At 38.0% G+C, this 27,880-nt stretch overlaps 1 protein-coding gene across 3 annotated transcripts in view; it reads left to right on the plus strand.

The window, feature by feature from the left end:
* Nucleotides 1-1,186: 1,186 nt before the first annotated feature.
* Nucleotides 1,187-27,880, plus strand: part of pps (protein partner of snf) — a 39,446-nt gene continuing 12,752 nt past the window's right edge. Inside the window, exons 1-10 of one of the 3 annotated variants that reach the window (XM_022813158.2) lie at nucleotides 1,187-1,408; nucleotides 2,301-2,384; nucleotides 9,877-10,299; nucleotides 10,821-10,985; nucleotides 14,589-14,936; nucleotides 15,292-15,491; nucleotides 21,630-21,779; nucleotides 23,977-24,187; nucleotides 26,400-26,510; nucleotides 27,006-27,623. In XM_022813158.2, the coding sequence (XP_022668893.1) occupies nucleotides 1,187-1,408; nucleotides 2,301-2,384; nucleotides 9,877-10,299; nucleotides 10,821-10,985; nucleotides 14,589-14,936; nucleotides 15,292-15,491; nucleotides 21,630-21,779; nucleotides 23,977-24,187; nucleotides 26,400-26,510; nucleotides 27,006-27,623 (2,532 nt within the window). Of the gene's footprint in view, nucleotides 1,409-2,300; nucleotides 2,385-9,876; nucleotides 10,300-10,820; nucleotides 10,986-13,303; nucleotides 14,202-14,588; nucleotides 14,937-15,291; nucleotides 15,492-21,629; nucleotides 21,780-23,976; nucleotides 24,188-26,399; nucleotides 26,511-27,005; nucleotides 27,624-27,880 lie in introns of those variants that run through there. The other 2 variants (XM_022813160.2, XM_022813161.2) reach the window with 2 other exon arrangements.

Raw genomic sequence — 27,880 nt, forward strand, 5'->3', positions numbered from 1 at the left:
ATTAACATAAAACGCTTAATAAACGCGGTGAATCATTCCGGCCATTTGACGGCAACACGCAAATAAAATTCATGAAATAAGCGATGAAAATACACACACCAAGTTTTTGGAAGTCCTGTAGTTTGAACGTTATAGTTTTCACGAATAATTAACTTAGGAGGATACTTCTATAAAGCAGCTTAAATGAAAGATGTTAACGAATCAAATGGATGTCTGAAAGAGCAGATCATAAAGAACTTTTCGTCACAGTTATCCCAGAAATTCGCTTGTAAAAGCTCAGCTTGTTTTGAACTATTTATAATGCGGAGAATTGCTATTCAAGGAAGTTGTAGGCTTGACTACTGATCAACATAAGTCCCTCAAATGTAAAACTAAACAAATGAACTAGTGATTTTATTGAAAGAAACAGACGGAAAATTGTGAAAGTCAAACTATTGAATAATAAATCTAAATAGTAATTTTTAAGCAGGTTTATCTTAGTAAACAAAGTTTATTTAAGCATAAGGTTATCGCCGCTGATAAGAAATTTCCAAAAATGCGGCTGCTATGTATTTTACGACGTTTTTACGTACGACGTATTTTTGTTAACTAATAACGAAAAATTGATTTTGGGTTAAAACATAAGGACCCGAAAAATGTCGTTGGTATCTTCAATAACCGCTTATTAATCGCTAATTAAAATTGGTAGCTGCCGCATGGGAAGAGCGGAAAAGGAGAGCAGAAAGCTCCTAATTCAGCGTAATTCTTTAAGTTAAGCAAAAAAGGAGGCAATATAATTTGAATACTTAAGTTGTCGATTTAGTAGTAACAGATTTGGACTTTACTTTCAGACGGAGGTGAGCGGGTTGTGATAATATGTAGTTAGATCAGGTACGTTGTTATATCACTAATTTAACTATTAAACACATTTTATTCATCTGAGCAAGGTTCATGGAGCGTTACTATTGTTCCCATCAGTGTTTGAGATGACCACTTACTGCCACCTTTGTAACAGTGACATAATAGTTTTCAGACATATTAACAAGTTACGTTATTAACAAATATTGAATACGCAGAAATGCGGTTTATTGTATTTGATAAATGCGTTATTCTCATACTGTACGGCTTCACTTACTTTTTCGTTATAGTGCGGTACAGCGGTGGCTGCAGAAGCGTCTCAAGGATTCTGTCTGGGCAGTTCAGCTATATGTCTACAGAGTGCAGTCCCGCGTTTTTCTGTGACAACGAGACTGAGGGCGGGGTGGCTCTGGGGACTCCGGCGGTAATGTCAAACAGCCATAATGGACCGTCGGCCGTGTTCGGGCCAGGCGTTGGAGGCTCGGTTGGAGCAGAAGACAGCCCCGAAATAGACGAAATGCTTTCGGCTGTGTCAACTACAACTTTGGAATTGCATGAACTGGAATCGCTGGTAAGTTTCATGTGTGTGTATATGATTGTGTTCATAGAACCTAGAAGGAAGAACTTTTAAGGAAGAAGCTGAAAGTAGCTTTCGTTTTGGAAATTCCAGCCTGTTCTGAGAAATGTTGGAATAATAGGTAATCGTCCTATACCTAAATAATGTCACACTTCTTCGCCAGACGGCTTTTATCGTAAATACTTTGCGTGAAACTTTATTGCCGGAGCTCAATTGTCACTTGAGTATCTAAACTGACACCTCTAAAATGCAATCACCAGTACTTGACTTGTATCGTAGTGTATAAAGAAATGTTTGGGTAAGGAAAAATAAGTCATGAAGGTTATATACGCTATGCTGTTACAGAAGGGATTACAGAGTGAATTTAATGATAGATTCAAATGTATTGAGACGTTATTTTAAAGGATATGCAGTGTGAATATTCGGAAGCAATAGGTAGGCCTGAATTGCGTGTTTTTTCGTTTCAAGATTCTATAGTATCAGATTTCTCATTAACCTTCTTTTAAATGGTCCCGCAGACGTCTTGTATACGTAACTACTGGCGTATGGCGACTGAATCTGTTGATGAATATTTGTATAACAAAATTGGGTAAACATAATTTAATAGTGACTCTCAAAGTACGCCGATAGAGCTATTTGTAGTACATGTATACTGAGGAAAGTAACGCAACCCCTTAATATTAGTCATCGGCTATATGTTTCGTGACCATCAACGTGTTTGCATTAACGATCGGATAAATTACTCAGAATTGTCCAGTCTCATCTCGCTAAAGCAGTAACAAGATGATATCTGGAGTCGACCACAGATACCGTTATTTAAAAGCCCACTGGGCAGTTCCTTTTCTAAGTTCTTTACCTGTTGTAATCCAAGCTAAGCCTTTCATAGCAATTTCAGGTTCTGGATGACAATCAACAGCTATTTGGCCAGGAAGTCACGTTGACGACGGATATTCTTTCCTCGTCGGATCAGGTATAGTTTGAATTGAGATACTGAAATAAAATCACAATGTGTAAGTTAGAAGAAATTCTAAGGCACATAGATGCTTCCTGTTATTGTAGCACAACAACGGCTAAGAAACTCATCCGATTGGTCTAAAAATCTATCATTTATTAACCCATCATATCTAAAACATGACCTTTATTTAGTGAAAAGCGGCCCTTACAGGGTTAAGGTCGCATGGAGCAAACAACTTTTTTAACAACGCAGCGTCATTTTTTTGAAGCGAATGTGATCAAGCCCTTCAAATCTTCAAAACGCATATATGTCGCAGGCTTTTTAATTGTTCATTTTACTTTCTAATCGCCTTTTTATTACAGCTTTACGCTCCCAAGAGCTGCATTTTTCTAAAACAGGCTGAGAGCAAATTGCTTTTATAAGAATGAAACATTCTATAAGCTAAATGAAATGAGGTGCTGGGAGAATGTATCTCGGGAATAAAGGAAATAGAATGCCATTGGCCAATAACGTAACAGAAAATATCGAAGAACTACAAGAGCATAGCATGTATTTGCAATGAGAAAAGCTAATATGACTAGGGTTTAGATCTCATATTCAACATAAAAACCATAAGCTTTCATACTTGTATTACGCAGGCGTTAGAACTTTGGCATTTATGTACACTTGCTGTGTATTTCAGGCTAACTTGAGTAATTAATCGCGGGGCTAAACGAAATAAATTGCGATGCGACAAGGCTTGACAGTGCCGCGAGCAATGCATTACTATATTTCCTAAATTTTTCAAATGTATACCTTTAACCAGAATCTCGCTACCGCGCATAAAATCGCGATTATTGCCAGGATCCATCTGTCCATATTACTGACCCACATCTTATTTTCACCTGTAGGCTATATGGAACGATCAATTAGCTATGAGGCCATGCCACCCTGAGCGCTTCAATTTGACTTATAATAAGTTATAGTTCGTACTATCGTTGGTAGTATCTGAGAAGCAGAATTAGTGTTAGTTTCTCTCACTCCGATAAAGTGGCATCTGTTACCTCTGACACACGCGGCTGTTTGCATCGCTGGCTGTTCAGCGACTACTCGGGCTGAGCATCTTCTCTTCTACAAGTTTGTGCAGAGGTTCTTACGCAGGCAATTCCACAGCGGTTTGAGTTACAAAAACGCATACATTTAAAGTTTACTATGGTAGATTGAATCAAGCTCTTACCTTTCTTCAGTATTTTCAACACGGTACTTTAGAAATGAATTGTTCTATTAGAGTGTTGTATATGTTTAAATATGAATAGTGGAAGTGCACAGAGTGACTATGTATTTGGTTTTTCAAATGTTTTTTTTTTGTAAGAACCTGAATTATTGGCAAGCTAGCGGTACGTACGCTGGTAATGCTAGCTTTCTTTCTAGATGCCGTTTTCGAGGTATAGATTCAACTTTTCTTCTCTTCATGGAAAATGAAACTCCCCACATCCCACCATATATCTTATACCAATAGATCTAATTATTTCAATTAAACGATTACTCACGTTTTCATTGAAGTTTACGTTTACGAGTTATCGGAGTTTTGCTGCTTTCGGTCATGTCTTTCTTTTTTTAGATTAGATTTACCTCAGCTCTCATAGTTTTCTAGATCTCTGCACTAGTTTCAGTTTTTGCGTTTTTTCTATTGAACTGACATGTTTCGAGTATTCAAAACGTTTCTACTATTACGACGCACGCTTAACTAAAATCTGGTAGTGCATTCACCGTATAACTTTTGCCTCAACAGCAGTTGATAACTTTTTCTAAACTATGTCAAGAATAAAAGATGTAGATCGAATTATGTATAACCTCTACAAAAGCTATCTGATTTTTTGGTTGCGTTTCTTTTGGCTACCATTCGTGTACTAGACAACAGATTAGTGACAATTTATGTTGAATCTGCGGTAAATTTTCGATGCATTTCAAAATCATTAAACAAATTAAACATTTCTAAAATCTCGACGAATTGTGGTAATATTTAAGATCACCAGTTTTTTTTCAGAGAGCTAATAAAAATCATTCAACTTTGGTCACAAGCATTACGCTCGAAGGGCGTTAAGTGTAGCCATGTGGTGGATAAACTTTGACACAGCTATGGCCGAACAAAAATCAAAGATGCTTCAAATAACTCGAAAAATATTAGTTTTGTGAAAATCGGCGTTGTTGCCGTGATCTCGACAACGGTAAAAGTTAGAACAAATTTGGCATTACTGGAAGCTTGCCGGCAATTTATGCTCTTATAGTTTTCTCAAAAGAGTTCGTTGTGTTTAAGGAAAATTGCGAGAATAGTACAGTATTTCGTAATCACGCTATATGTTCGCAAATTGAAAAAAAAATATATCATTCATTCATTCGTACAGTCGTTAAAGCGTTTCATTATCATTACCGTACTAAATTCCCGTACTTAAGTGTATGATGTCCATTTATGTAATGTTTAAAATTTGCAGTGGCAAAGCTAAGGGCATCCATTATAGATATACTTCACTTGAGCTTTGATAACAAATATTTGGCGTAGGAACGTAAACCATGTGATACGCCTTTTCTTTTTACTTTTTCTGTATAGTGACTTCCAGTGACGATCACAACACTTAAAAAGATCAAACCGTCATTGAAACTTCCCTCCATCAATTCCAAGTTATTCCAAGTAAATTCCATAACTTCTTAATACGAAACCTCTCTCATGTAAGCCGTCGCACCACTTGCTTTTTTGTAATGGCTGCAGATCGAAAACAATTGAAACGTTCATTGGTTTTCCTAGGAATACCGCTAGGTGCTTTTTTTAGTATCGTCAAGTCCTACATATACGAATCACAATAACATCGCGTGCATGCAGAATAACACAATCTCACTTATTTTTAAGCAGTGCGAACATTCGATCTGTTCCCAATCTCCATGCATGGCCCAAGTTTCTGGTAACTGATTCTGGTTTTGCTCGACTGCGTATTACTGAAAGTGAATGAAAGTTTTGCTTCTCTCAGATACCTACTCTCGTTGATATACCTTTAGCGTTCCCTCGAAGAAATCGTCACGCCCGCAGGGCCACTCTTGCACAATCTAAGAATCTACGTTTTTCGAACTTTTTTAGCCATTCGTGTATTCTGGCACCATATTTCGAGAGACAGACAAACTTGTTAAGAGGTGTTACTCTTCCTGCCGGCTATGCTAATATCATCTACATAGTGTCAGTGTTCAATCAAGAACATTTTAGAATGCACAATCAGGAAGCCATGCTTCACTCCTATGCATCACTGTTAACACGGTCTTCCAGTCGTTCTTTTGAGAAAGGTATTTATTGCTTCCAAAATTGTATAGGTCTAACTTATTTATTTACTGCGGCTGGGCAAGGTCACCCTTCTACCTGTTCAGGTTCCTATTCGGATTAACGAATTCCATGATTTATAAGCCTGAGTTTCTGTACAACACACAAGTTAAGGTAGTATTTGTCCTTGGTCTGCATATACACACTGGAATATTCAGGAAAGAAGTAGCTATCTATTCAGAAGAAGTACCTATTCAGGTACCGTCTATTGGCCAACTAAATTAATGCTGTACAAGATCCTATATAAAATGCCAAATGGAACAATAATGACATTTGATTGAGCTTAAAAAGCTGTTTACTTCTTATATGTTCGGCACACGCCCCGGGTTTCTAAAAATGCCCTAAATAAGAGAAAAAAAATGATGAATCAACATGAGGAAGTTGATCGGACGTATTTTCTACAATAAACCCATATAGAGAAATACTTATCGTTTTTTAGGTATGGAATGATATTTGGCTTTCATGTTGAGCATAGCGGGTCTGGCTAGTGTATTATCCTTCATCGCTTCGTTGTTATAGCACTTTGTAGCAATCGCCGCAAGCCCGGGTCTTTGCCGTCGCATCCTAAGGTTCTTGTCGGAAACGATTGCAGTTATTAGCTCGAATAAACGACTTATATGTTATCAGCCTTGCTAGTCATACGTACTTTATTAGTATATTGCGCGGTGTACTCAGCGCCCCTTTGAGAAAGGACAACTTTACCAGACTGGGTTGGCCAAAATTATTAGCGACGAAATTTTTATAAATTATGTCAATACCGCAGGCAACTATAAGGATAGCCTGTAGATCAAAGAAAGGAATCGCAGTTCCAAATAAGAGACACTGCGCAATCCTAATAGTTGGCTTTTATTATCATGTAAAGCGTGAAGCAAGCGTGCGTGCGTCTGCAAACAGAAGCAGTTCTCGATAGGAGAATTCATGATATAAAAAGGAATTTTGCTAAGCACAGAGCATCGGCCACAGCTGTTTTAGCTCTTGCTTATGGTTTCTATTTTGAAAACGATTTTTGTCCGCCAAAAATGAAATAGTCGCGAAAAATTATAACATTAAAAGGAAATCGATTTTTTTGATGCATTTGCACCTCTAAATTTTCAAATATCAAATTGTATGCCAAATTGGATTTTTTTGTGTTGGTTTTCCTTGTGCTGACGAGAAACGCTGTAGCAAAGGAGCCAATTTTTTAAAATTAGCCATAGTTTATAGAATAAGCGCAACAAATTTCTTCAAATAATACTCAAAGAACAATCTTAGCTTATAGATTAAGCTCAAGGAACTTACTTCGGACAAAATTTTTTCCGAAAGAGGTGTAGAGATCAAGTACGGAGATTTACATGTAGCCTTAATGGAAACATGTTTGGAGTTAAACGTCATTCCTTTAACTAATTTTTTTTATTAACAGTGAAGTTTTTTTTTTTTTGTAGAAGAAGGATCGAAAACTGCCAAATGAGTAATATATTACTAGTACAGCTGCGAGAAAGTATCCTGGTTTTAGCATCTTAAGGAGTACCCGCCTAACCCCTACGAAATAAAAAGCACATCTGCCATATATACAATTTATGCCGCTGAATACTGTCGCCTGTTTTGGTCTTTTTCTGTATCACAATCCAAATTGCGTAGGTGGGCAGCCTGATAATGCTTTCAGAAAAACGGGATCGCGGCATTGAATTCAGGGTACATACTGGAGATCGGTGCAAATGCCTTACTAATAAAAATCTATTGCGCTAGTATATTAAAGCCAGTTTGGCTTCCCAAGCATTGTTCTTTAGGACGCTTTTATGTTAATGTTCATGTTTTGCTAAAACTCGGCGTCTTAAAAAACTTACATTTATCCGCCAGTATGAGAAATACCGATATTGTTTATGTAATGGAATCGTAGCTAAATGAAGAAACGACAAATTCAAATCAAATGAAAATCTTCAGATCGGAAGAATCGTGAAGGCGGAATGCTGGCGTTTAAAAGGAGAGACATAACGTGCTTCAGCATAACTTCAGTAGAAGAGTTGAGCGAATTTACATGTATTGATACCCTGGAGGGACTCCTCCTGATCCAGCTACGGCGTATCTATTGAAAACCAAGAGTGTACATTAAGATTTAGTGGCCATAAGTTGGCCTATTAGGTAATATCTCGAAAATGTGTGTTATGCCGAATACCGTATGGGAATAATGATCTTAACTGTACCTGTTTATGTTAGAAAAAGAGACTAAATATTCGTACATCGCGTTCCCAATGTCATTTAAGTTTTTGCTAAATCGTTTCTCCTATTCGGTGTATGATAACACTAGGTCGGCGAACTCATCTATTCTTTACCTGGTGCCCTGCACAGATGACTATATATGAACAAAAACGGTGAAGCAATATCCGCTCAGTAGAACTGGTTCATATTTCCATAATTTTTTGCCTCGACAGAACACTAGTGCCAAAAACAAATAAGAAAAAAGTTAGGATCCCGGGAATGGAGGTAACGATTTTATGATCGTTACTGGCCACAGACTAGAATGTGTTCTTTTAAAGTTCGACTCCAGTGGTCCGAAGACGATCCAGCCGTATTCACTGAAGAAAGGGGCCATAAAATTACAGACGACAAGTCCCTCCAACAAAAAACTGATATTCTTAACTGCTAAGTCATAGGAGAAATCGTATGGAAAGCTATACCTAGGAAAGATGAAAAGCTATACCCAATTTCAGATAAACAGTTTACCTGCCGAAGGGGGTATTTGACTACTGATCTGTCGTTTCTCTTCACTCTAATTGCGCTCCATATAATTGAAAAGAACAGTGTGTTTGCACACGTGATAATAATACAGACTTTTCCCCATTAAAATTCTGAATTGAGAAAACAGCAGCATCGGGTGCCCATTCGGTCCTTTACATTAGGGTCCTTCCTTTACTGCGAATCATCTTTGCTAGCGCGTGAGCCTTTTCCAGATTCTGAAACCTGCATGATAATTAGCGACGGCATAGAACGTCGACTTCATTTAGCCAAGAAAGTTTATAGGTTAGCGCATGGGAGTCTCGGCATAGACAACTTCGACATCATTTTCTTTGAAATCCTGTGCTTTCTTTAAAGCAATGTGTTCACTAAACAAACGCATCATTAGACCATCAAACTTTTAGATAGAATTGTTTATGATTCAGCTGGTAAGCTTTTTTGCGTACTAGGTTACAAGACAAAAGTATAGAAGATTAATCATGAAACACTTCTTAAAATGTATTAAGCGTTTATCCTCAAAAATAAACGACCCAGATTTGTGCCACAAGCGTAACAAACTTGAACATAGAATAAGAAAATACTATTGTCACCGTGCTTCATTGCTTGTTTACAGTGTTCGACTATCTACAATTGTCATCTACGAAAGTTCAGTAGTTCTACGTTTGTTTGAAGGTTTTCAAAAACGGTTAAATTGTTGTTTTTTTTTTCTTTTTCGTAGACTAGCTATTTCGGACGATTCTAGACATTGTTACTTTAAAGTGGAGTATAAACTAGCTGTCGAGTCGAATCGAATTAATTGAAGAGAAGTGGTTTACTGTGACACATTCTTCTTGTTCTACATGTTCTTGCATTTTCTGTGAAAGCATAATCCTCTGTCATTGGTGAATCCGTTTGTAGAGAAACTGCTTCTTGCATCGAACTAGTATTTGCTCCAAAAGTAGCCGAAGACAACAACTTCTTTTAAAATACGACTGGCTATTAAACGTATTTGGAAAATGCTGTTCATAACAACGTATTCCTTTGTTGATATACAACTACATAAGCGCGAGCCGCAATGCGCAGTTTATTGCCGTATATGAGCGGTAATAGAAAAAAACACTACTAATTGAATTTCTACTAATTGAATAATATATAACAATTCCTCTATGTACATTATTACCCTGGTGCTGCGTACCTATATCGGTTGAGCCAGTCGGTCTTTTTTAGCATACGGTTAACTTCGACATTTAACTACACCGGGTTTGCTACTGGTACGCGTTAGGTCGAACAGGTAATCTAACAGAAACCTGTTACGAATTATTTCTCTAACATTAGATAAATTAGCTGTCTTTATTTTATCACAAGTCAGTGTTGTGGCGTAATTCAGTCAAAGAATACGTAGCCAAATAAAATATCAGCGACGTATGATCCTATTCTATCTTTTCCTGTTTATTTGAATCTTCTGGCTGGTAGTCGGTGCAGTTAGATCATTGCTACGCGCAGCCTCCGTCAGCAGATCCATTGCCCAGTACCGATACATCGCGGACGTCGAAAACGTCCAAGCGAGGAGCTAAACGGAGTGCCGACAACGGTGAGCGTGTCCCAGCTAAGCAAGCAAATAAACAAGGAGTACTAGGCCGATACCAACAGTCCCCGCAACACCTCCAAGTGTCACCTCAGCAGCAAAGCAGCATCAATGTAATTGCGCAACAGGGTCATAATGCTACTGACAGCAGCCGTTGCCAAGCTCAGCAATCGTGCTCTGACTCCCCTGCATCATCAGAATCAGTAGTCAGACCTAAAGGAAAAAATCCACCGTCTTCAAAAATGCTTACTAATCCTGTAACTAATTCTTGCCGACCTGCTGCAATTCTCTCCAAGGATGACGCCAAAGAGGTCAGTTTACACATTTTTTTTCCAATGGTATCACGTAACCATTCGTCAAAATAGTACGACTTAGGACTCGTAATGATGAACACGCTTACAGTAATTAGAAATATGGATAACTCGCCATCTTGGTTGTGTCTAAATCTATTGGGGGATGTCAGCTTTGTCTTGCAGAGATTTTTTTGACTTATCTCTTTATTTTCCACGACTCGCTTTGTCGGTCAAAGTTGATCGTATTACTTTTACAAACGTCGCACACTGGAAATAAGTTACGTGGAGATTGGCGCTCAGTAATGTCCTAAAACGCTTATATTGTGATTATTACTAATATCGGAGTTTTGGCTGTCCAAGGAAAAGTGTCGGAATGCATAGTAGAAGGCACTGAAGTGGAAGGACAGTTAGTGTGTCCAAAAACATGGAACGTCCACTCATAAATGTATTTCAATTTGAGATCGAGTAGTTTCGTACAAAATTTACTCAAGAAATATTTTAACCGCAAGTTTTAGGCTGACAGGTTACCTTTATTCCAGTCATCCGTTGCAACGACCTTGGAGAACGCTCTAACACCGCAAGAGTTGGACGCGGTAAGCGCAGCAGTGGCTCGTCTACATTCGACCACCGGGCTTGGTACGTCCGAGTGCCCTGAAATCACAAGGGAGAATACAACGGATGCCCTCTCTTCCTCAATAACTAAGGTAAGCTAGAATGTGATTCATTTATTATTTGATTATCGAACGTAAGTGTACCAAAAGTATTACTAAATGTCCTTTATCAGCTCCATAGTATACTATCAAAATAGGACCCTGCAAGGTACCTACGCCCAATAACTCAAACAAAATAATAGCAACTAACTATTGTGATCGAGTAAATACGGAACTAGTATGACAGGACATTGCAGTCGAATGACGGTAAAACAAGCCTAGTTACTTTGAATGAAATTGGATTTATATACTTGAACGGGCAAATGAAATAATTACGGCTAAGCGGCAAGATAGTTGGCGAACAATCGAAGGGGTGAAGAAGTTAGTGAAGCAGGGCAACTGCAATAAAGTAGCTGTTTGTGCATACGCGAGCTATACTTTAGTTTACATTGAGAGCCAGCAATTTCTGCTTTCCCACGTAGATTCATCGCGTCTTTAGTTTGATATTTACTATGCGCCATAACATTATGTTTTGTTGGTAATGTGAATTGTGTAAAAAAAAAATCATATAGCTGTTTTTCTACATGTCGTAATGATAAATGGCGAAAACGAGAATTTTTGGGATGATTTTGGAAGAGTAATACGAGTTTATGTTAGAAAATGGTTCAACTTTCTAAGCTTTATGCTGTAAACCTAATATTTAACAGTTGCTTGAAAATATATAAAATACACAGCTTTTTTTTCAAGTTCGTCATATATATATATATATATATATATTATAGTAATGGTGTTGAGCCAGAATGAGAAACAGAGTATGCTGTAGAAAAACAGGATAAGTGCAAAAAGACAATAATTTCATTGTGGCAAAATAGACAAGATAAACGTTTGGTATAACGGCAAAAAGGCCATCAATAATAGTAAATGATTAAATCCGCGTCTTGGAGTCCTCGCTGTTTTTCAGTCACCCTAAATGACTGCTGTAAGGTTGATTTTTGGGGTTTGTACAGCTTATACCTTGAGGTAGCAAGATACGAACAGTGAGGTATCAAAATTAACTGCGACAATAGAGCTCGTTTAATGCAATCGTAAGCCAGTTTGTTTTAAAAAGGGGCCTCCTAGTGATTAAGCCAAGGACATAAACTATGGAAATGAGTGAAGTAACTTATGACAAATTGGTACGGCGTTCAAAAGCACGGACGGACTAGATTCGAAGAGGAAGTGTAAGATAAACTAGGCTTGTTTCGGAAATTTAAAAGTTGAAGTTAATTTGTTATATGGCTTTGGAACACGATGTGAGCAGTGGGTAACGGACAAATTAAAATAGCAAATGGGATTACTGGAGCATTTGAGAAGAGTGGTAACTGCAGTGGTAACTAAGCAGTCCTAAGTATAAAGCAACGCACAACGCCAGTATCGGACGTAGAACTCAAAAGCTTATTCACTGCTTTTATCAAGTCCAATTTATCTTTTCAACTCGTTTCGGATTTGAAAATAACACTTTCGAAATTTCCTGCTTACATTTGTTTGTCGAGTTAGACGTTTTGCCGAGACAAAATGTCGAATAGTGTATATGTAAAGTGTTCGCATTTAATAAGGCTTAAGTTCGATTCATTTCCGAAAAATATACTTATATATCTTTCTTCACGGCCTAGTCGACTCATTTTAATATATTAGCAATATTTTATTTTCTAAACTGTGATGCAGTATAAAAAGAAGCATTAATACAATAAAAGCTCACTTGTTTATGGCGGCGGATTTAATACACTATCGGACGGGAATAGTTTAGCCGCTCTCCAAATAGTTTCAGATTCTTTCCCGCCGGTCGGTCTTCGTTCCGCCGAAACAACGAACGCATCGCAACGTCCTTAAAATTGATCTTTAATTGCAATAAACGTGCAGAGCACATGGTAGGCTCCTACAAAAACGTTTGGATGGAATCACTTTTCACGTCTCCTACCCGGCTCCTAGTTCCCAACACCTACGAACCTAATCTATGAGTATGCTGCCATTGAACCTGATTATTTGCTGCCAGGGGTCTAATCGGTTCTCTACTAATAAGATTTCTCATTCCAAGTCGAATCCTCCGCGCTTATTTTTTGACTCATGCATTTAGCTAACAGAGCATACTATGCCCCAGGCATCATTCTCGTAAGTTGAACTTCAATGATACGGGCACCTGACCTGCCTTGTATGCTTTAATGTGTGCCGCGAATGCCTAAATGGCCCAGACATGTCCGATGGAGATTTGCCTCTTAGATTTAACTGATTCTGAAAACGATCGTGTCTCGTGGGAGACAATTTCAGAAAGGGAAACGTCAGTTAAACTCTAAGACTACTTGGGGTGAGCATCAGATATATCAATATACTGGTATGCCCACAGTATCAAACACACAGATCGTTTATGTGCGTAGTGTTAATTTATGATGTACACTTGGTTCTTTTACCTGTGGTTGCTGCTGTCTGCGGTTCAAGAATGCAATATAAGCCTTCGCCTGCTTTCTGTGCAACTGAGGAACCTCCCTGCTCTGATTCGTAAGCGAAATAACCTTGTATAAATTCTCGTGTCATGAAGGATCTTGGGGAAGACCGGTTAAATATCCCAGAAGCGCTTGCTAAAATTAACGTGCCTCTGAGAGAACTGGTAGAGTTTGTGCCGCTCGCGAACACTTCGAAGGCAGAAGTTATCAAATCTAAACGAGGGATACACATTCATTATGCATATAATGATAGGATGCACAAATGCAATAGTAATTGTGTCATATGTTTGACCTCCACAACGCCTCTCATTCGAGATTGCGGTTTGTCATTTTGGTTTAAAGTCTGCTTCAAAATTGGAAAGGCTCGACCAGTAATGATCTTAAGTAACTAAACTACAAGAGGACCTCTTTTCCCAAGTTTCTTTAACGTCAAACGCTTAACCAACTAGTGTGTCATCGGCGTACCTCTATTTGCAGAAGATATCAGTCGCTGGTTCCGACTGGCTACAACATGAACTGGTTTCATGTAAGAACCTCAGGGGACAGGAACAAACATTTGGACAGATTGATCTTTAAATAGTAAATGTGTCTAATGTCGAGACGTTGACAGATCATACATGACAAGTTGGGCAAATACAAGCGGTACATGGTAATTCGCTTTGCAGTGTATGCACTCGATATTAGGTGACACGAGGACTCGCGTTTCCTGTGAATGATAATTACGCCGAAAAAAGATACAATCGATACTATCATAGACATCATGCCACATGGTGCTCTAGAATTTTTCGCGCACGTACGTAAAAATGTGCTGTGGTTTATATATATATATATGCCATGAACTTTTTCGTAACCTCAACCTTAGGTACTGTTAAATGTGGCCTTTATTTATAAAGAATTGGAATTTTCACGTTGCTCTGTTTCTCGGTGTGGCTATATACAGCACAGTTTGTATCTGTGCATAAATAAAGATCGTTGCACACAACTTGTTAAGAGTAGATAAATTAATTGTTTTCGTATTAATGTAGTTAGGAAAATCCGTAACACATAGATCCAATGATCTATCCATTGTAATCGATAAAGGCCTGCAGACAGCATAGTATATGTACTAATTGTTATTGAGGTTTTCTGTTTTTGACAAATAATCAATCACCTATTCTATTGATACGAACTATAATTTTAGGTATGTGCAATCGATACAGCAAGAATGAAATCCCCCGGAGCTGTATGCTCCTCTGCTCGACCATCTCGCAAATCTAAAGAAAAATTTCAACGAAATCTCGAGCGCAAACGGCAAATGGGCAAAAATATCGAAGACTATGTGTCGGACGACAGCGAGGATAATGAGCAAAGGAAACTACCAAAACTATTAGGTGCCAAACAATCACGTCGACAGAGAGGTCTATTAGGACAGGTGCATTTGGTGACTACAAGCAGCACAATTCCCCAGCCTCGGCGCTCTGGCACTGGATTGGCTCAGCAACGAACCAGACTGCCCAATGCTGTGCCAGCTGGACTGCAGAAAGATCTGGTATGTATACTGTTGTTTGTATCGTTACCAAGGGTTACATCTATGGAATTAGTTGGAGAACGGTGAGTGGACTTGCTACGCGCAGCTAACAGAATGGGGCAGAGGTTTCCCTAAAATGGCTCGAAAGTGCATTAAAAAAGTTTGTGGATACAACGTTGCCCTTACTTCCTAGATTCCTGTTGCCTTTTTAAATCGGGTAGGAGTCTTTTGCCCATATCTTTCGAAGACGTTGACAAAAAGCGAGTCGTAGTAATAATATTTCTTACTGCGGATGAAATTAGAAAATATTTGGGAGTGCGTACTCTGTTAGTCCCATAGAAGATACCTAACTAGTTATTTCAATCTTTTGTAACAGGGCACGTTATCAAGTTCGAGAAGGAGTCATGCGCGAAAATCCATGTTCAAGTGCGGAAATCGAAACCGAGAAGGCGGCTTTTCAAAGTGGGAGGTAAAATCCGACGTGCAAGCCGACCTATCGAGCTCAGAGGTTACTGACGAGGGTCCGCCTGATGATGATGATGAATGGAACTCAGACAACGATCCCGAAAAACTTTGGTTTGTTTTTTACTTCATATACAGATATCATCCGTTTAGTCAAAATGTAAAGGAAACACCTTTGGTATAAAAATGAGCTACCCATACAAAATACCAAATTGTCTTGGTATTTCAATATTTTGAACAGTATGCCATTCTGTACCAGAGCAGAGACGCTAATTAGTATAACTATTCAGCGCTTTAGTTTTAGCCTTGGAAAAGTAGACCAAAATGTGCGCATATCCAGAAAAACGTGTGTTACATATTGGGATTATACGATTGTACAGACGAGCCCAAGTTAAAGAATTAGGCGTAGGGTGTTCTTGTAAGTAACATGGGGGCTCCGAATCGACAACAAAACGGGATAAATTAAAATTCTGGAGATTGAAAATGCGAAACGCTTCTAAGATTTGCTCTGGAATTGCATTTTATACAGAAATATACGCAGGGACCTTGCTGAGGTTTTAGGGGCTGCTTATGTTGGGTATTATTTAGATCCAATCATGCTCAAAGAGCAATTTTCCGACTAAATTGCATGTTAAATCGCTATTATAATTTTTCTTACTTATTTGGAGAAATAGTATGCACTTTTCTTTATTTACTTATTTCTAATCAAACTTATTTACCTTCGTCAGGTTTTTCTATAATTAAAATTATCCTTTAAATAATTATCTTTAAAATACACACATGCGCATAACAAAGTAACTCTAAAGGTTTGATATATTATATATATAATAACTTTGCAAAACATTAAGGTCATAGATAACGCCGGAAGCAGTCGATTTGGTGTTCGTGAGATCATTTTGGATACAGCAATTATTACATTATACTACTCCATTTTTCGGTTTACATTCGGTGTTACCGTGCCCATAATCTGTTCTCTGAAGTCCCACCTGAAGTATACGAAGGCCTCCTTTTGAGGAAGGAAGCCTTTGTCTGATTTAGTTGCTCAATATTCCCCAAAATAAGATTTTTCCAAGTTGAATTCACCCCCTATGCGGAGTTGTAGGGCAATAATCGCTAAGGGTTAAGTATAATGAACAGAGCTGTCGAAGCCCTGCTGCACCTGCCGTAATATGCTGGTTAAAGGTGTGGCCGTTTCATAAGTTCAGCAGCCATAGTTAGTAAATGGGTTAGCACATTTCAGCAAGCGGCTAAAGGACTATGATATATGATAGACCGGAACACTGTTACATATCCCGTGCTAGCAGTTCTGATATTCCATTATCGATTGTCACTCCATTCTTTTGAAGTATCGTTGCTTTTAGGTTGAGCACAAGCGCGGAAACCTTCGTGTTGGCAGGAGTGCTTAAAACGATACTCCTTGGAGTGGAATGGAAAGCTGTTTCGGAATAATCGAATATTGCGTAGGTATATTGTGAGAGTAACTTAAAACTTGTTTGATGACGTCACACAGGACCCTGAATGCCGCTGACGAGGAAATATTCCTGCAGAATCCGTTTTGCTTTCTAAATATCGCATGAACACTTTCCAGAAACGTGTGTAGTCTTTTTCCAGAACATACGACGCAACCTCCCACGTTTAGGTTACTTTTGCTATTGGGGATGAGAAGAAGCGTTGCATCCTGTCACTACCAAAAAAGCTTTTAACCGAAGTTAAGACATTCGAACGGAAGAATTCAGCACAGCTCTAAGGCGATCCAGCGCTAGAACCGCCTTGAAATGTTTACTCCGAAACATGTTTGATCCAGCTGTTTTTCTAGTGCGTTAGTTCTCAAGCGTTTAAAAACAGAAAACTCATGACTCATCAGTCGCTCTCGTCTCAAACTACGCAGACTAGTGAAACTTCTGAGGCCTTCTACTGCAGGTATTTTTTGTGCTAAATCGGATGTGCTAAATCCGGCAGATCACCTTGATTACTGTAGCTAGAGACCTTGCTACGGTTTGTAGTGTTGCCAGTCTGAGAGCATCCTAGGTATGGCAAGCAACGTGGAAGTTGTAACCAAGCGAAGTCTCCTGAATCGGGCTGGACAAGTCGATGCGCGTATCGACATAAATCGGATCTGTAAATCAATCGTGCTCTGGATGTCCTAGGACAAAGCTTCGGGTGTTTTCTATATTGCGTTATTCTCCGAAGCCAGGAAAACCGTCGAATCACCTTATTACACTTTTAACATAAACGGCGGAGCTCTATATCTAATATAACTGCTCGAAAATGGTTTGCTGAATTAAAATGGCGTTCTGTGCCCGAAGGACGCATTCTGTTCACTTGATTGTCAATTTTTTATTTGCCAGCAACCATCTTTCTCCAGAAATGCCTTAAGAGAGGACTTTTTTAATTAGGTATATGACAACCACTTCAACTGGTGTTCCTGTAATTACACAGACAGGATCTAGTCATGACCTTTTTAGTGTTAAGTTTTCTTTGGGTGACCGCTGTGTTGTCTTCGGTAAAAACCGACTTGGTCATATGGGCAGAAACATGTGCACTCCAGAAAAATCGAAGTTCCGCCATGTGATATAACAGCGCACACCTTTAAAATCGAAAATAGATTTAATGTGTAATTCCAAGATTTGCTGTCATCTAATCTGCATGTCATTCACTTCTGCTGAATTATCAGCTGATTTTCAAAATGAAATGCAAAAGCTTTATGATAAGCAGGGAAATCTGGTACAAGTAATTTATTCAATAATGCTTGTAGGTAACGTCAACTCTCCCACTCTCAATTAAAGTTCGCCAAACTATACTGGTAACGGCTCTTTTTCAACTGCAAATCTGTTGCGGAGCAAGATCATGCATTTTTAATATTATTATATTTTTAAAAAACTGTTTGGCACCTCTCCGTACCACTTCTTCTAAGTCCTTGGATAAGTTTATCGCTCGTGCTAGACTTAGGCCCCAGTCGGCTGACACGTCGACTTCAGATTATTGACGAACGCGTGAATTGGCCCGTGCTTGCATCAAGCGACGTCATCTTGAAGAAAATAGAAACGATGTTGATAAGGATGAAGTTTTTTTTGTGACGCAAACAAATGATTAAATGTTCACGATGGAGTTTTTCCTCTGACCGTGATGACAGTGTAGCTTTCGGGAACATCAATAAAATTACTATCCTATTATTTTTTTCTACTATCCATACATTGAACAATTAGATGTTACTACAGGGATCATCCAGGAGGGGGCCATGATTCAGCCTAGCTTTATCTCTGTCCGAAACCTGCGAAGAGCAGGTTTATACTGCAAAGTATCACTTTTTTCATTAAACATTTTGTCACATATTGATTTTATAAGATATGGACTCACGACGTACGAGACATGCTGGTTTTGCAACGATCACTGTTACCGCCACTACCGCCTTTTCTTACGGTTGCGGCCGCCGTCATTACCATGCAAATGTTGTTCCATGCAGGCATGCCGTTACTCGTCGCACACGGTTGCGGGTGTTGCCACTGCCGTACCATGTGCGACAAGAAACCTAAGAAATATTCGTATGAAAATCTCTTTCGCTCTTAGTGGAAATCAAGCCTACGTCAACATTAAACTGACACAGTGTACACAGCGCTCCACCGACTTATCCATTCTCCTCAATGAGATATCTTCAAAACGTATACCTTTAGTTAAATGAAGCAACTTTCAGCGCATCTATGCAGACTGGTGCTCATCTTAACGACTTATAATTTACTCTTGAAATCGTTGCTGCAAATTCCTTGAAATTAAATATGACCTTACATAAAATGAAATACTGTCAATATTTTGTAATGAAGCTACTTGCCCTTTAGCAGTATCTTCGTTCAATATCTTCAGGTGCAGGTTTCTAATGGAGTAGATCTCTTACTATCTTACGAATTTATCGAGACCGCAAGAAGGGACCGCGTCCATCGCCGTACAAGTTTGGTTCAGAGTTACATACCATGTTCGATGGAAAAATAACCGTTGATGCTGTTTACCAATTCCTGCCGTTCAAAGAGCTGCTTAAGCCCTGCATGTCATCATTGTACAAAGCATGCGCCTTCAATAACTAGACGTTACAAATAAAATATATACCTATGACCTTAAAAAATATATGGAAATTATGAGTACCAAGGACACACTGGAAATTTTAAAATCCATTGATTGCATATCCTGGCGTGAAGAAAATCGAACTACAATGTGAGTCGTGAAATGCGCTGTCCCGAGAACTCTTCTTGATAACACAGTGTGTTGCTTAAGTCAGCACGCTATTGAAGAAATAAATGTCTGCAGATATTGGGGAGTTCAGTTCGAGAAGAAGATAAAATTTCGAAATCGCATTATAGATGTGACTGAAGTAGTTTTCCGCAGCAATAACTTGATTTTCAGAGTATTTTAAGTACGAGACAACTCTAATAAGATGCAGTTTTATGTCTTCTTGGCTACATTTAAATTAATATACTGTGTCCATCTATAGATGTTATTTTACTTAAGACACATTGATCTGTTTTCACGTATACCTGATAGATTTGTGGAACGTGTTCTTCAGTGATTTGGTATTTCCCGAGGCCAAGTCATCTTCTCTAGCTGCTGGTCTTCAGTGTTGTGTTAATAGTCGAGTATTAAGTACTCATTTTGGAAATGATGAACTGGAAGACTTTTTAATGGGCTCAAGAAAACGATCAAAAAACTGGCTTTTCATTTCAGCCTGAAGCGGCGACTACCGGTACTGTAAATCGTTCTTGTGCTTTACGCATAGCCGCCGCCGTACATGCGAACAAAGCCATTTTTATTGCGTCATGTTATCCACTTCCTTCGTAGAGGTTTTTTTACATTATATTGTATTGAGGATGATTTACGTCAAATTGTAAAAATCAATCAAAGTTGGGCGTATTCCACGGGCGTACCTTTAATTTTAGTAAGCCAGTCTTATGCATTACTCCCCGTAGACGGTGCAAATACTCGGATCGATTTTTTAGCCTTTCGATAACGCCGAAAGGCAAATGAGAAAACCCTTTTTGTGATTTTTTTAAACATTTTATTAGCATATCAGGTACTGGGTCTCTCACCCCGTCTTTTACGTAAAATATTTGAAAGTTAGAGTGCTTACTCTTTGTGGTGACGAACGAGATTACGTAATTTCACTATTAAGAACATAGGACATAGCACCCCCTGGTGGTCAGGAACCAGACTACGCAAATGATTACATATGTCGATAATTAATCCATACACTTCAGATGAATAAGCCTTATGGTAATAAAAAATTGTACAAGATTAAATCTAAAAGAGTCTTAATAATTATCTTAGTTCCTTATAAAAGATAGTAAATGAAAAATAGTATATTTGTAAAAAAATACGACGAAAATAGAAAATGAGAACAATATTTTTCTTTAGAATACCGATCTTAAAGTAAAACTTTGTTATTCAACCAAAAAGGGTTTTTTGCTTTTTCTTTTTAGTCTGAAGTACCTCACAGCTTCCGCCATTGATTACTAGAACAGTGAAAACGTTTTTGAATAGTCTATAATGTTGGGCGAATAAAAACGAATGGTAGCTGGAAAAAAAAAAGAAAGATTTAAACCACCGGTTTACGTTCAACCTTTCAGCCAATTTGGCTTTAATTCTATAGTCACTGTAGGTGATTCATACGAGTAGTAGTCTGTGTACACACTTCATTCTATAGATATACATTTAATAAAAACGAAATTATGTATCTATGGGTATAGTTTTTTGCAAATTGTCGCGGTATGGCAGAAAATCTCTTCCATATTTGCAGGATGAATCTACCATTTATTCCCGCCTTACCATGTAGAAGATATATGTTCTTGTAAAGTGCGCGCCTGTATCTATAATCCACTATTAAAGTTGCGTAAATAAAAAATTTTGGTTATAATGTGTGTCTCCTACCTAAAAGTTCACCTTTTGTATAATTGAAAAAAATAACTGCAAATGCTCAAGACAGGCAATCTTAGCCATATTCTGTAAAAAGCTTTATTTTCAGGGTTTAAGAAATGTACCAATGCCGAAAATAAATAAATATATATAGCAATGATCACTGTGTCGTTGCCGTCATTAAGACAAATTGCATTCAGTTTCCTTTCGCTTATATTTCACTAATAATTAGGTAGTGAACTAAGCGAAAGATCTTGAATATTTTAACTTTTTAAACGGTTTTTAGAACCTGTCTTTTTTCGTTGCTTTATGCTTGGATAAATATATCGAATTTATTCAAATCATCTTTTTTTACAGGTGTGTATGCCATAAACCACATAATAATCAATTTATGATTGCGTGTGATGAATGTGAGAACTGGTTTCATGGGAGATGTGTTGGAGTTTCAAAGGCGGAAGGTGCACGCATGGAAAAGACAGGTCACGAATGGTTCTGTTCAAACTGCAGGTAACTGTCTTAAGTATTGTTTAAGTTTTTCATTTAAGCTTCCTTTCATCTTTACTATGTAGTTAAAAGATTACATTAACACATGAAGATAAAATAAACAAGCGAATTAACACTTATCATTAGTATAGTCTAATAATACACGTATATATTAAAAACAGATAATTGTCGCTAGCTTTATTAAAGTTCCACTTTTTTCCTATTTTTATCGTGCATTTATGTAATTGGACGAATACGATCCTTAAGAATGAAGAATGTATAATACCAACACTTGTGAAATGTGTTTTACGTTTTAACCTATGTATTCTCACATAGTTGTCCTTCAGGATTTCCTAGGGAAGCTGAAACTTAAAATTTCTTAACATTTAAAGTGAAGCACACGCCATGTTTGACCGATACGGGCTTCAAGTTTCATATAAGTATATCCGAACAACATATTAACACTAGCAACTCAAATTCTTTATTTACTTACTCGCAAAATATGGCTAACCAAACACGTCGGCAACCATATAAGACATAAAGCAAGTGACTTAGGAACACTTTTGCCTTGCTTTAATTACTGTTGCGGTAAGACAAAGGACGAAGGATATAAGTAAGGTCGAAGTAATCGAATGTCTAAAGATATAAGGAATTTTATATTTAATACTGCGGTAAAGCATGGCTTCAGAGAGCTGGAACTCACCGAAGACCAAGTCGTTATCACATATCAATAGCTTAAGAAACTGCCGGAACTGAAATTGAACGACGCAAGCTTAACGGGGTGGATAGGCAACGTAGAAACGTCAGTGGTAGAATTGCAAAGGGTTCTAAAAGCCCAGGGGTAGTTGCAGATTTCTCGGTTTGACAATACGATATAGTCCTTGTTTATTCAAAAAAAGGTGTTGCAGTTCGACAAATGGCGGAGCATTTACGTAACATACGTTTTATGAGCTAAATAAAAGCATTATTTATTATACCCACCTTTGCGACTTCCAGTGCATTGATTTCGTCGACGCAGAAATGGTGCAAACAGATACGTGTAAGAGGTCTAAGCGTGACAACGTACTAAAGCAGCCAAAATAGCCATAAACTTTTTTCTACTGACCCTACAAAGCTAGCTCAAGATTTGCTTAATCGAAGACTTCATATCAAGGAAGCCCAACGGCGATTTTGGTAAACACAGTACTAGAAAGAATGGCTCATAGAGGTACAATACTCACAGCTAACATTATTTTACAGTATGGAACTGAACAAACATAGTGCGTATGTCTTGGGTAAATCGGCACAGTCCGCTCTTAAAGACATACAGGTTACAACATGGATGCAAGCTTGATGGAAGCTTTGATCTATCATTAAATTCCTCTGGACATTTAATAAACCTTTGACAGGTTAATGGCACTGTATTTCCCAGAAAGGTGCATTTAGATACGAGAAAGGGAGTATAATGTCGAGTGCAATATCTTGTCCTATGTAGTTGTAGTTATGTTTTTTCATCACAGAAATCATGTAAGAATACCATACATAACTACAACATGACCTAACGAACCACATACGATAAGGAAGACGTATAGTGAATTTAGAGTCTTGAGACCAAGAAGGATTTCGCCAATGGAGCCCGGGGCATTAGGTAGCCTTTTATGTGAGTCTAGTTTGATTGACGATGCTTATGTGTACTAATCGTAAGGTTTCGCTCAAACAAAGTCTATAAGCATCATATGACCACGGTACGTAAATAGAGATGTGCGTAATTGTGTGCGCCATGAGGGCATTTTACAGGAAAAGTATGGACGACTATGTAAATTTGAACAAAAACATCCAAAAGGTAAATCGAAGTCCTCATTTACGAGATGTCTCTAAATCTGTACGTACCGATATCTCATTTGTACCGCGCAATAGCAAAAAGAGTAAGCAAAACTTGTTGAAAATGCAAGGAAGCACTGAGATAGTTATTGGTTATGATGGCTACTATCAATCCTTCAAAATGCTATTTTCACAGTCATTTAACAGTCGTCAGCCGATATCAGACAAATGTGTCCTGGATAAAAAGTTCACAAGCTCAAATTTATTCAAAAGAATATTCAAGCGTTATATAAAAATAAGTGAGACATTTGTAAAACAAAAGGTAAAAAGATAGGATCAAAAAATACAATTATGTGTGTATTATTACAAATATGTGTGTGTAATTATATGATATTAATCGACTTACTTACTATTATTTCAGGAAAAAGCGTAATGGTCAGAGCGGAGCGTCATCGGCAACAGGGTCACGTATCTCTTCTAATTCAGGTTCTCGGTCAACTGGGGCTGGCCTAGGACCCTGTGGGGCGGAATTAAGCGTTCCTCTCATCGACAACCTCTCACCACATCCACTTGTGTCATCAGCTATGGTTGGAAACTATACCGTGCTTGGGCAATGTGCTTCTTGCAAAAAGGTTTGGGTTTACTGTTTCGCTTCATCTTAAATGTGTAAAGGAGACGGTTTACTAAAAAAATCCCCAAAAAGTAATGGCGGATGCGGGGTACCCCATCCATAAAATGAGTTAATTATATAAAACATATAATTTTTCTTTGTGTGAAGTATACTACTCTTACTCTATCGGTCTTCCCGGTGGCAATTAAAGGAATGCTTTTATACCCCACCTAGGTCCCATCGAAGCAGTACCGAGGATTTCGACGATTTTTTATACGAAAGAATCACGTTATATTTTTTTTAACAAAATAGCTTTGGTTCTAGAGGCACACTATATTTGAGTGGCATATATTTTTGAAGACGCGCGTTATAAGACTACTGATTTTTTTATATCTTTATATGTAGGGTTACATGAGGAATTACGTTATGGATTTTATATATATTAGAACGTGTTTAGAACCATAAAAAGTAAAAAAAAAAAAACGATTCTTCTATCAGCTACGATTTATTATTATTAGTATTTCTGAGGTTATATCTACATAAAGACACATATTTTTATTGAACTTTTTGCACGTGCTAAAAGTGTCATTCCTGGCGGTAATTTTTCTTCGATGTATCTTCCGCTTACCTATATTAAAATGCAGAGTATGAATCTATAAAAAAGTGACTTCATCGGTTAAGATATATTCGTTTAAGACATCTCTAAGTAGCTTAATGGCTAGGCATAATAAATTATTTACCTTTGAGGAAGTAATACAAATCTATGGTAAAAAAACTTTATTTTTCTCTTGGAACCTTTGGTCCCTACACGGCTGTTGAGCCTTTAATATGAGACCTAACTCATGATTAGCAATTTTCCAGATATTTGGCCTCTAATCCGCCAGTAGGCTCTCAACGGTAATCGTGCATTAAACGATATTAATAAGTGTAGACTTGTTACATTCATTCATTCAACGCAGCCAAAATGTCTAAAAGGTGCAAAAAGTATAACCATTACAGCTTAACAGCTTAAGCTCTGGACATCTCATTCAATAGTGGATGTTTTTCATTCTGAAACCACCACCAGTTTTCGCGCTATCAATCCAGAATTATCAGATCATCATTTTGATAAATTTTTAAGCCGTTTTGATTTAAATCCTGTTGAAGTCTTTCCGCTTTGACTCTTGAAAAACTTCTTCGGATTCGTCGGAAGTTGCATGAAAACTGGTGACATGAACAGCTGATAACAGGCAGAAAAAAATTTTGAACATCAGTGAAACTCGCCTAACGCGAAGATATGCGATAATACCTAGCCTTCACTAAGGTCCCAAAGATGGACCTCTTGTCTGCGCCATGATGAGTTTGTAGTGTTGTTTGGGAAAATGCTTGCGTTCATTTAATAGCAAGAATAATGGATGAACGCATCTCTTAAATGTCACTTAAAATCTAGCACCATGTACTTGTCCCAAAGTGACATTTCCAGGTCAAATGTCTCAAACACTGAATTATACTGCCTCACCATCGAAGGACTCTTTAAAATCGAACACTTTGCGTTAGACGATTCGTTCGATAGATAAATTAAATAAATATATAAATAAAATTAAATAAAAAATAAAGTAGTAATATGATAACCTGATTGCTCCAATAAAAGTCTCAGTTGGATCATCCTACGCTACATTAATGATCTAAAGCTGGCCAGGCACTGAACAATTAATCAGGTTTATATATTCTATTCAGTTTCATATATTCTAGGTAAAATCATAGCTCCTTCTCGCAAGACAGGCAAAGTACCTTTATCCGTTTGACACAAATTTTTTGCCACTCATGTACTCTCATATTACTTTACTCTGACACACGGATAATGATAGTGGTATATCTCAAAGAACATAAAATCGTTTATTTTTTTTTACCTTTCTTACGAGCCCTTGTGGAGTATATCGACTTAATTTTAATTAATTTATTTGTTTCTTTTAATATTAGCAGCTGTCTCATCAGTCCCTCTCTGCAAACAAGAAAAACCACTTTCAGGTTCGGCTGTTCTTACCATCAGCAGCTCAAACTAGTTACCGGGATATAACACATCGAATTCTCTAGGGTATTTAAGAGCTGAGCCCATGTAAATGTAAAGTGTTTAAGGTATGAAAATTAAACAAAAAAAAAAAGAAGTAAATAATCGCATCGTATGAACTATAGTAACCAATATTATCTGTCGATTTTGCTTAAACTACAGTGAAAGATTTGTATGGTACTTATAGGTCGTACCTGGGGAACCAACACATCGATTCTGCAATGTCGAGTGCACAAGCCGTCATGTTAATAAGTACCTGCCGGCCATTATAGAGCGAGCAGAGAAAGAAGGCCTCGAAGTACGTCTTTATAAGTGCACTTATTTGATAGTATAAATAATTAGTGCTCATTTACTAACGCTCTACTAAGATATTTAGAATTATACCGGATTCCTTCAAGCGCTGACATAGATTAAATAAATATTGTAATAGTAGCCTTACTAATGTGACAGCAGGACAAGTTATTCGAGTTACGAGTCCGCGCCTCGTTTCTGAGTTTTGTGTACTAGGAAAAATAATTAAGTGCGAATGTGATAGGTTTTTTTTAGAATGATTACGAATTGGCGCTCATTCCAAGTATTCTGATAATCGAATGTTTTTCTGCACCAATTTCCGATAGTGGGGCTACCATATCAGGCCTAGAACGAACTGACTAACCTTAGGAATGAAACTGAGAAGCCTATTAGACCATGCGGACTCAGTATGTATGCAGTAATTTGAAGGAAACCATGCTCTTAGACATATGGCTAAAATGTGTCGTGAATTTGATGTGTATTTAAACGCTGTATTGCTTAGGTTCGCGTATCAATGGTGGAAATATCAACCGGCAAGGCGATCAACCTTGTAAATGCAACTGTTGACGGGACAGAGAAATGGCTTTGCCGCAGGCCCACCTTTCAGATTAATCCAAATCAAGCGAGCGCAATTCGGAGACCTGTGCCTAAAAATAAGCACACCGAGGATTCCAAGGAGAAAGAGTGTGGTAGCCCTAACAAAACTTCGAATGCCAATAGCTTAGATGAAAATAAGTGTGACATTGTATCACGTGATTCATCAGTTCCTTCGTCTACTAATCAAAGCCACGTAGGGGCCTCTTCGAGACCAGCACTCCAGCATGAAACAACTAGTTCTCATAATATAACTACTATAGCGCATAAGAATGTATCGCTGACTGCTGGTTCTAGCTCCAGTAGTAGTAATTTAAGTAGTCGAAAGGGTGCATCCTTAATTGCACCTCCGAATAAAACCGCGTCCTCGAAAACGATGCCAGACCGTAAAGGCAATGCAAAATTGGCCAACAACGAAGGAACGCCGACAGATGATAGTACAACGGCCACATCCCAATCCTTAGCCGAGAATCAGGGTCACGTTCACAATCCACCGTTAGCGCAGGCTCGAAAGAACGACCCCAAGGTTCGTAATTGCACGTTCCTATTTGCAAAATTGCACTAATTTAAGACTAAGAATAACAAATTACGTACAGAAGATTTTATATCATGCAAACACACGCTTAATATTTACCGAAGAACGGCAAAATTAACAAGGAACACACGATAACGATTAATTAAAAAGCTCATTATTCCATCATGATTGCGCCGCTTCCGAGCAACTTCAATTAGAACACATTCTATTCGATTTCCAAGTAAGTGAAATTACTTCATCTATACTAG

The sequence above is a fragment of the Varroa destructor genome, unplaced genomic scaffold, assembly GCF_002443255.2.
Source record: "Varroa destructor unplaced genomic scaffold, Vdes_3.0 BEIS01000006.1, whole genome shotgun sequence".
Taxonomy (NCBI): Eukaryota; Metazoa; Arthropoda; class Arachnida; order Mesostigmata; family Varroidae; genus Varroa; species Varroa destructor.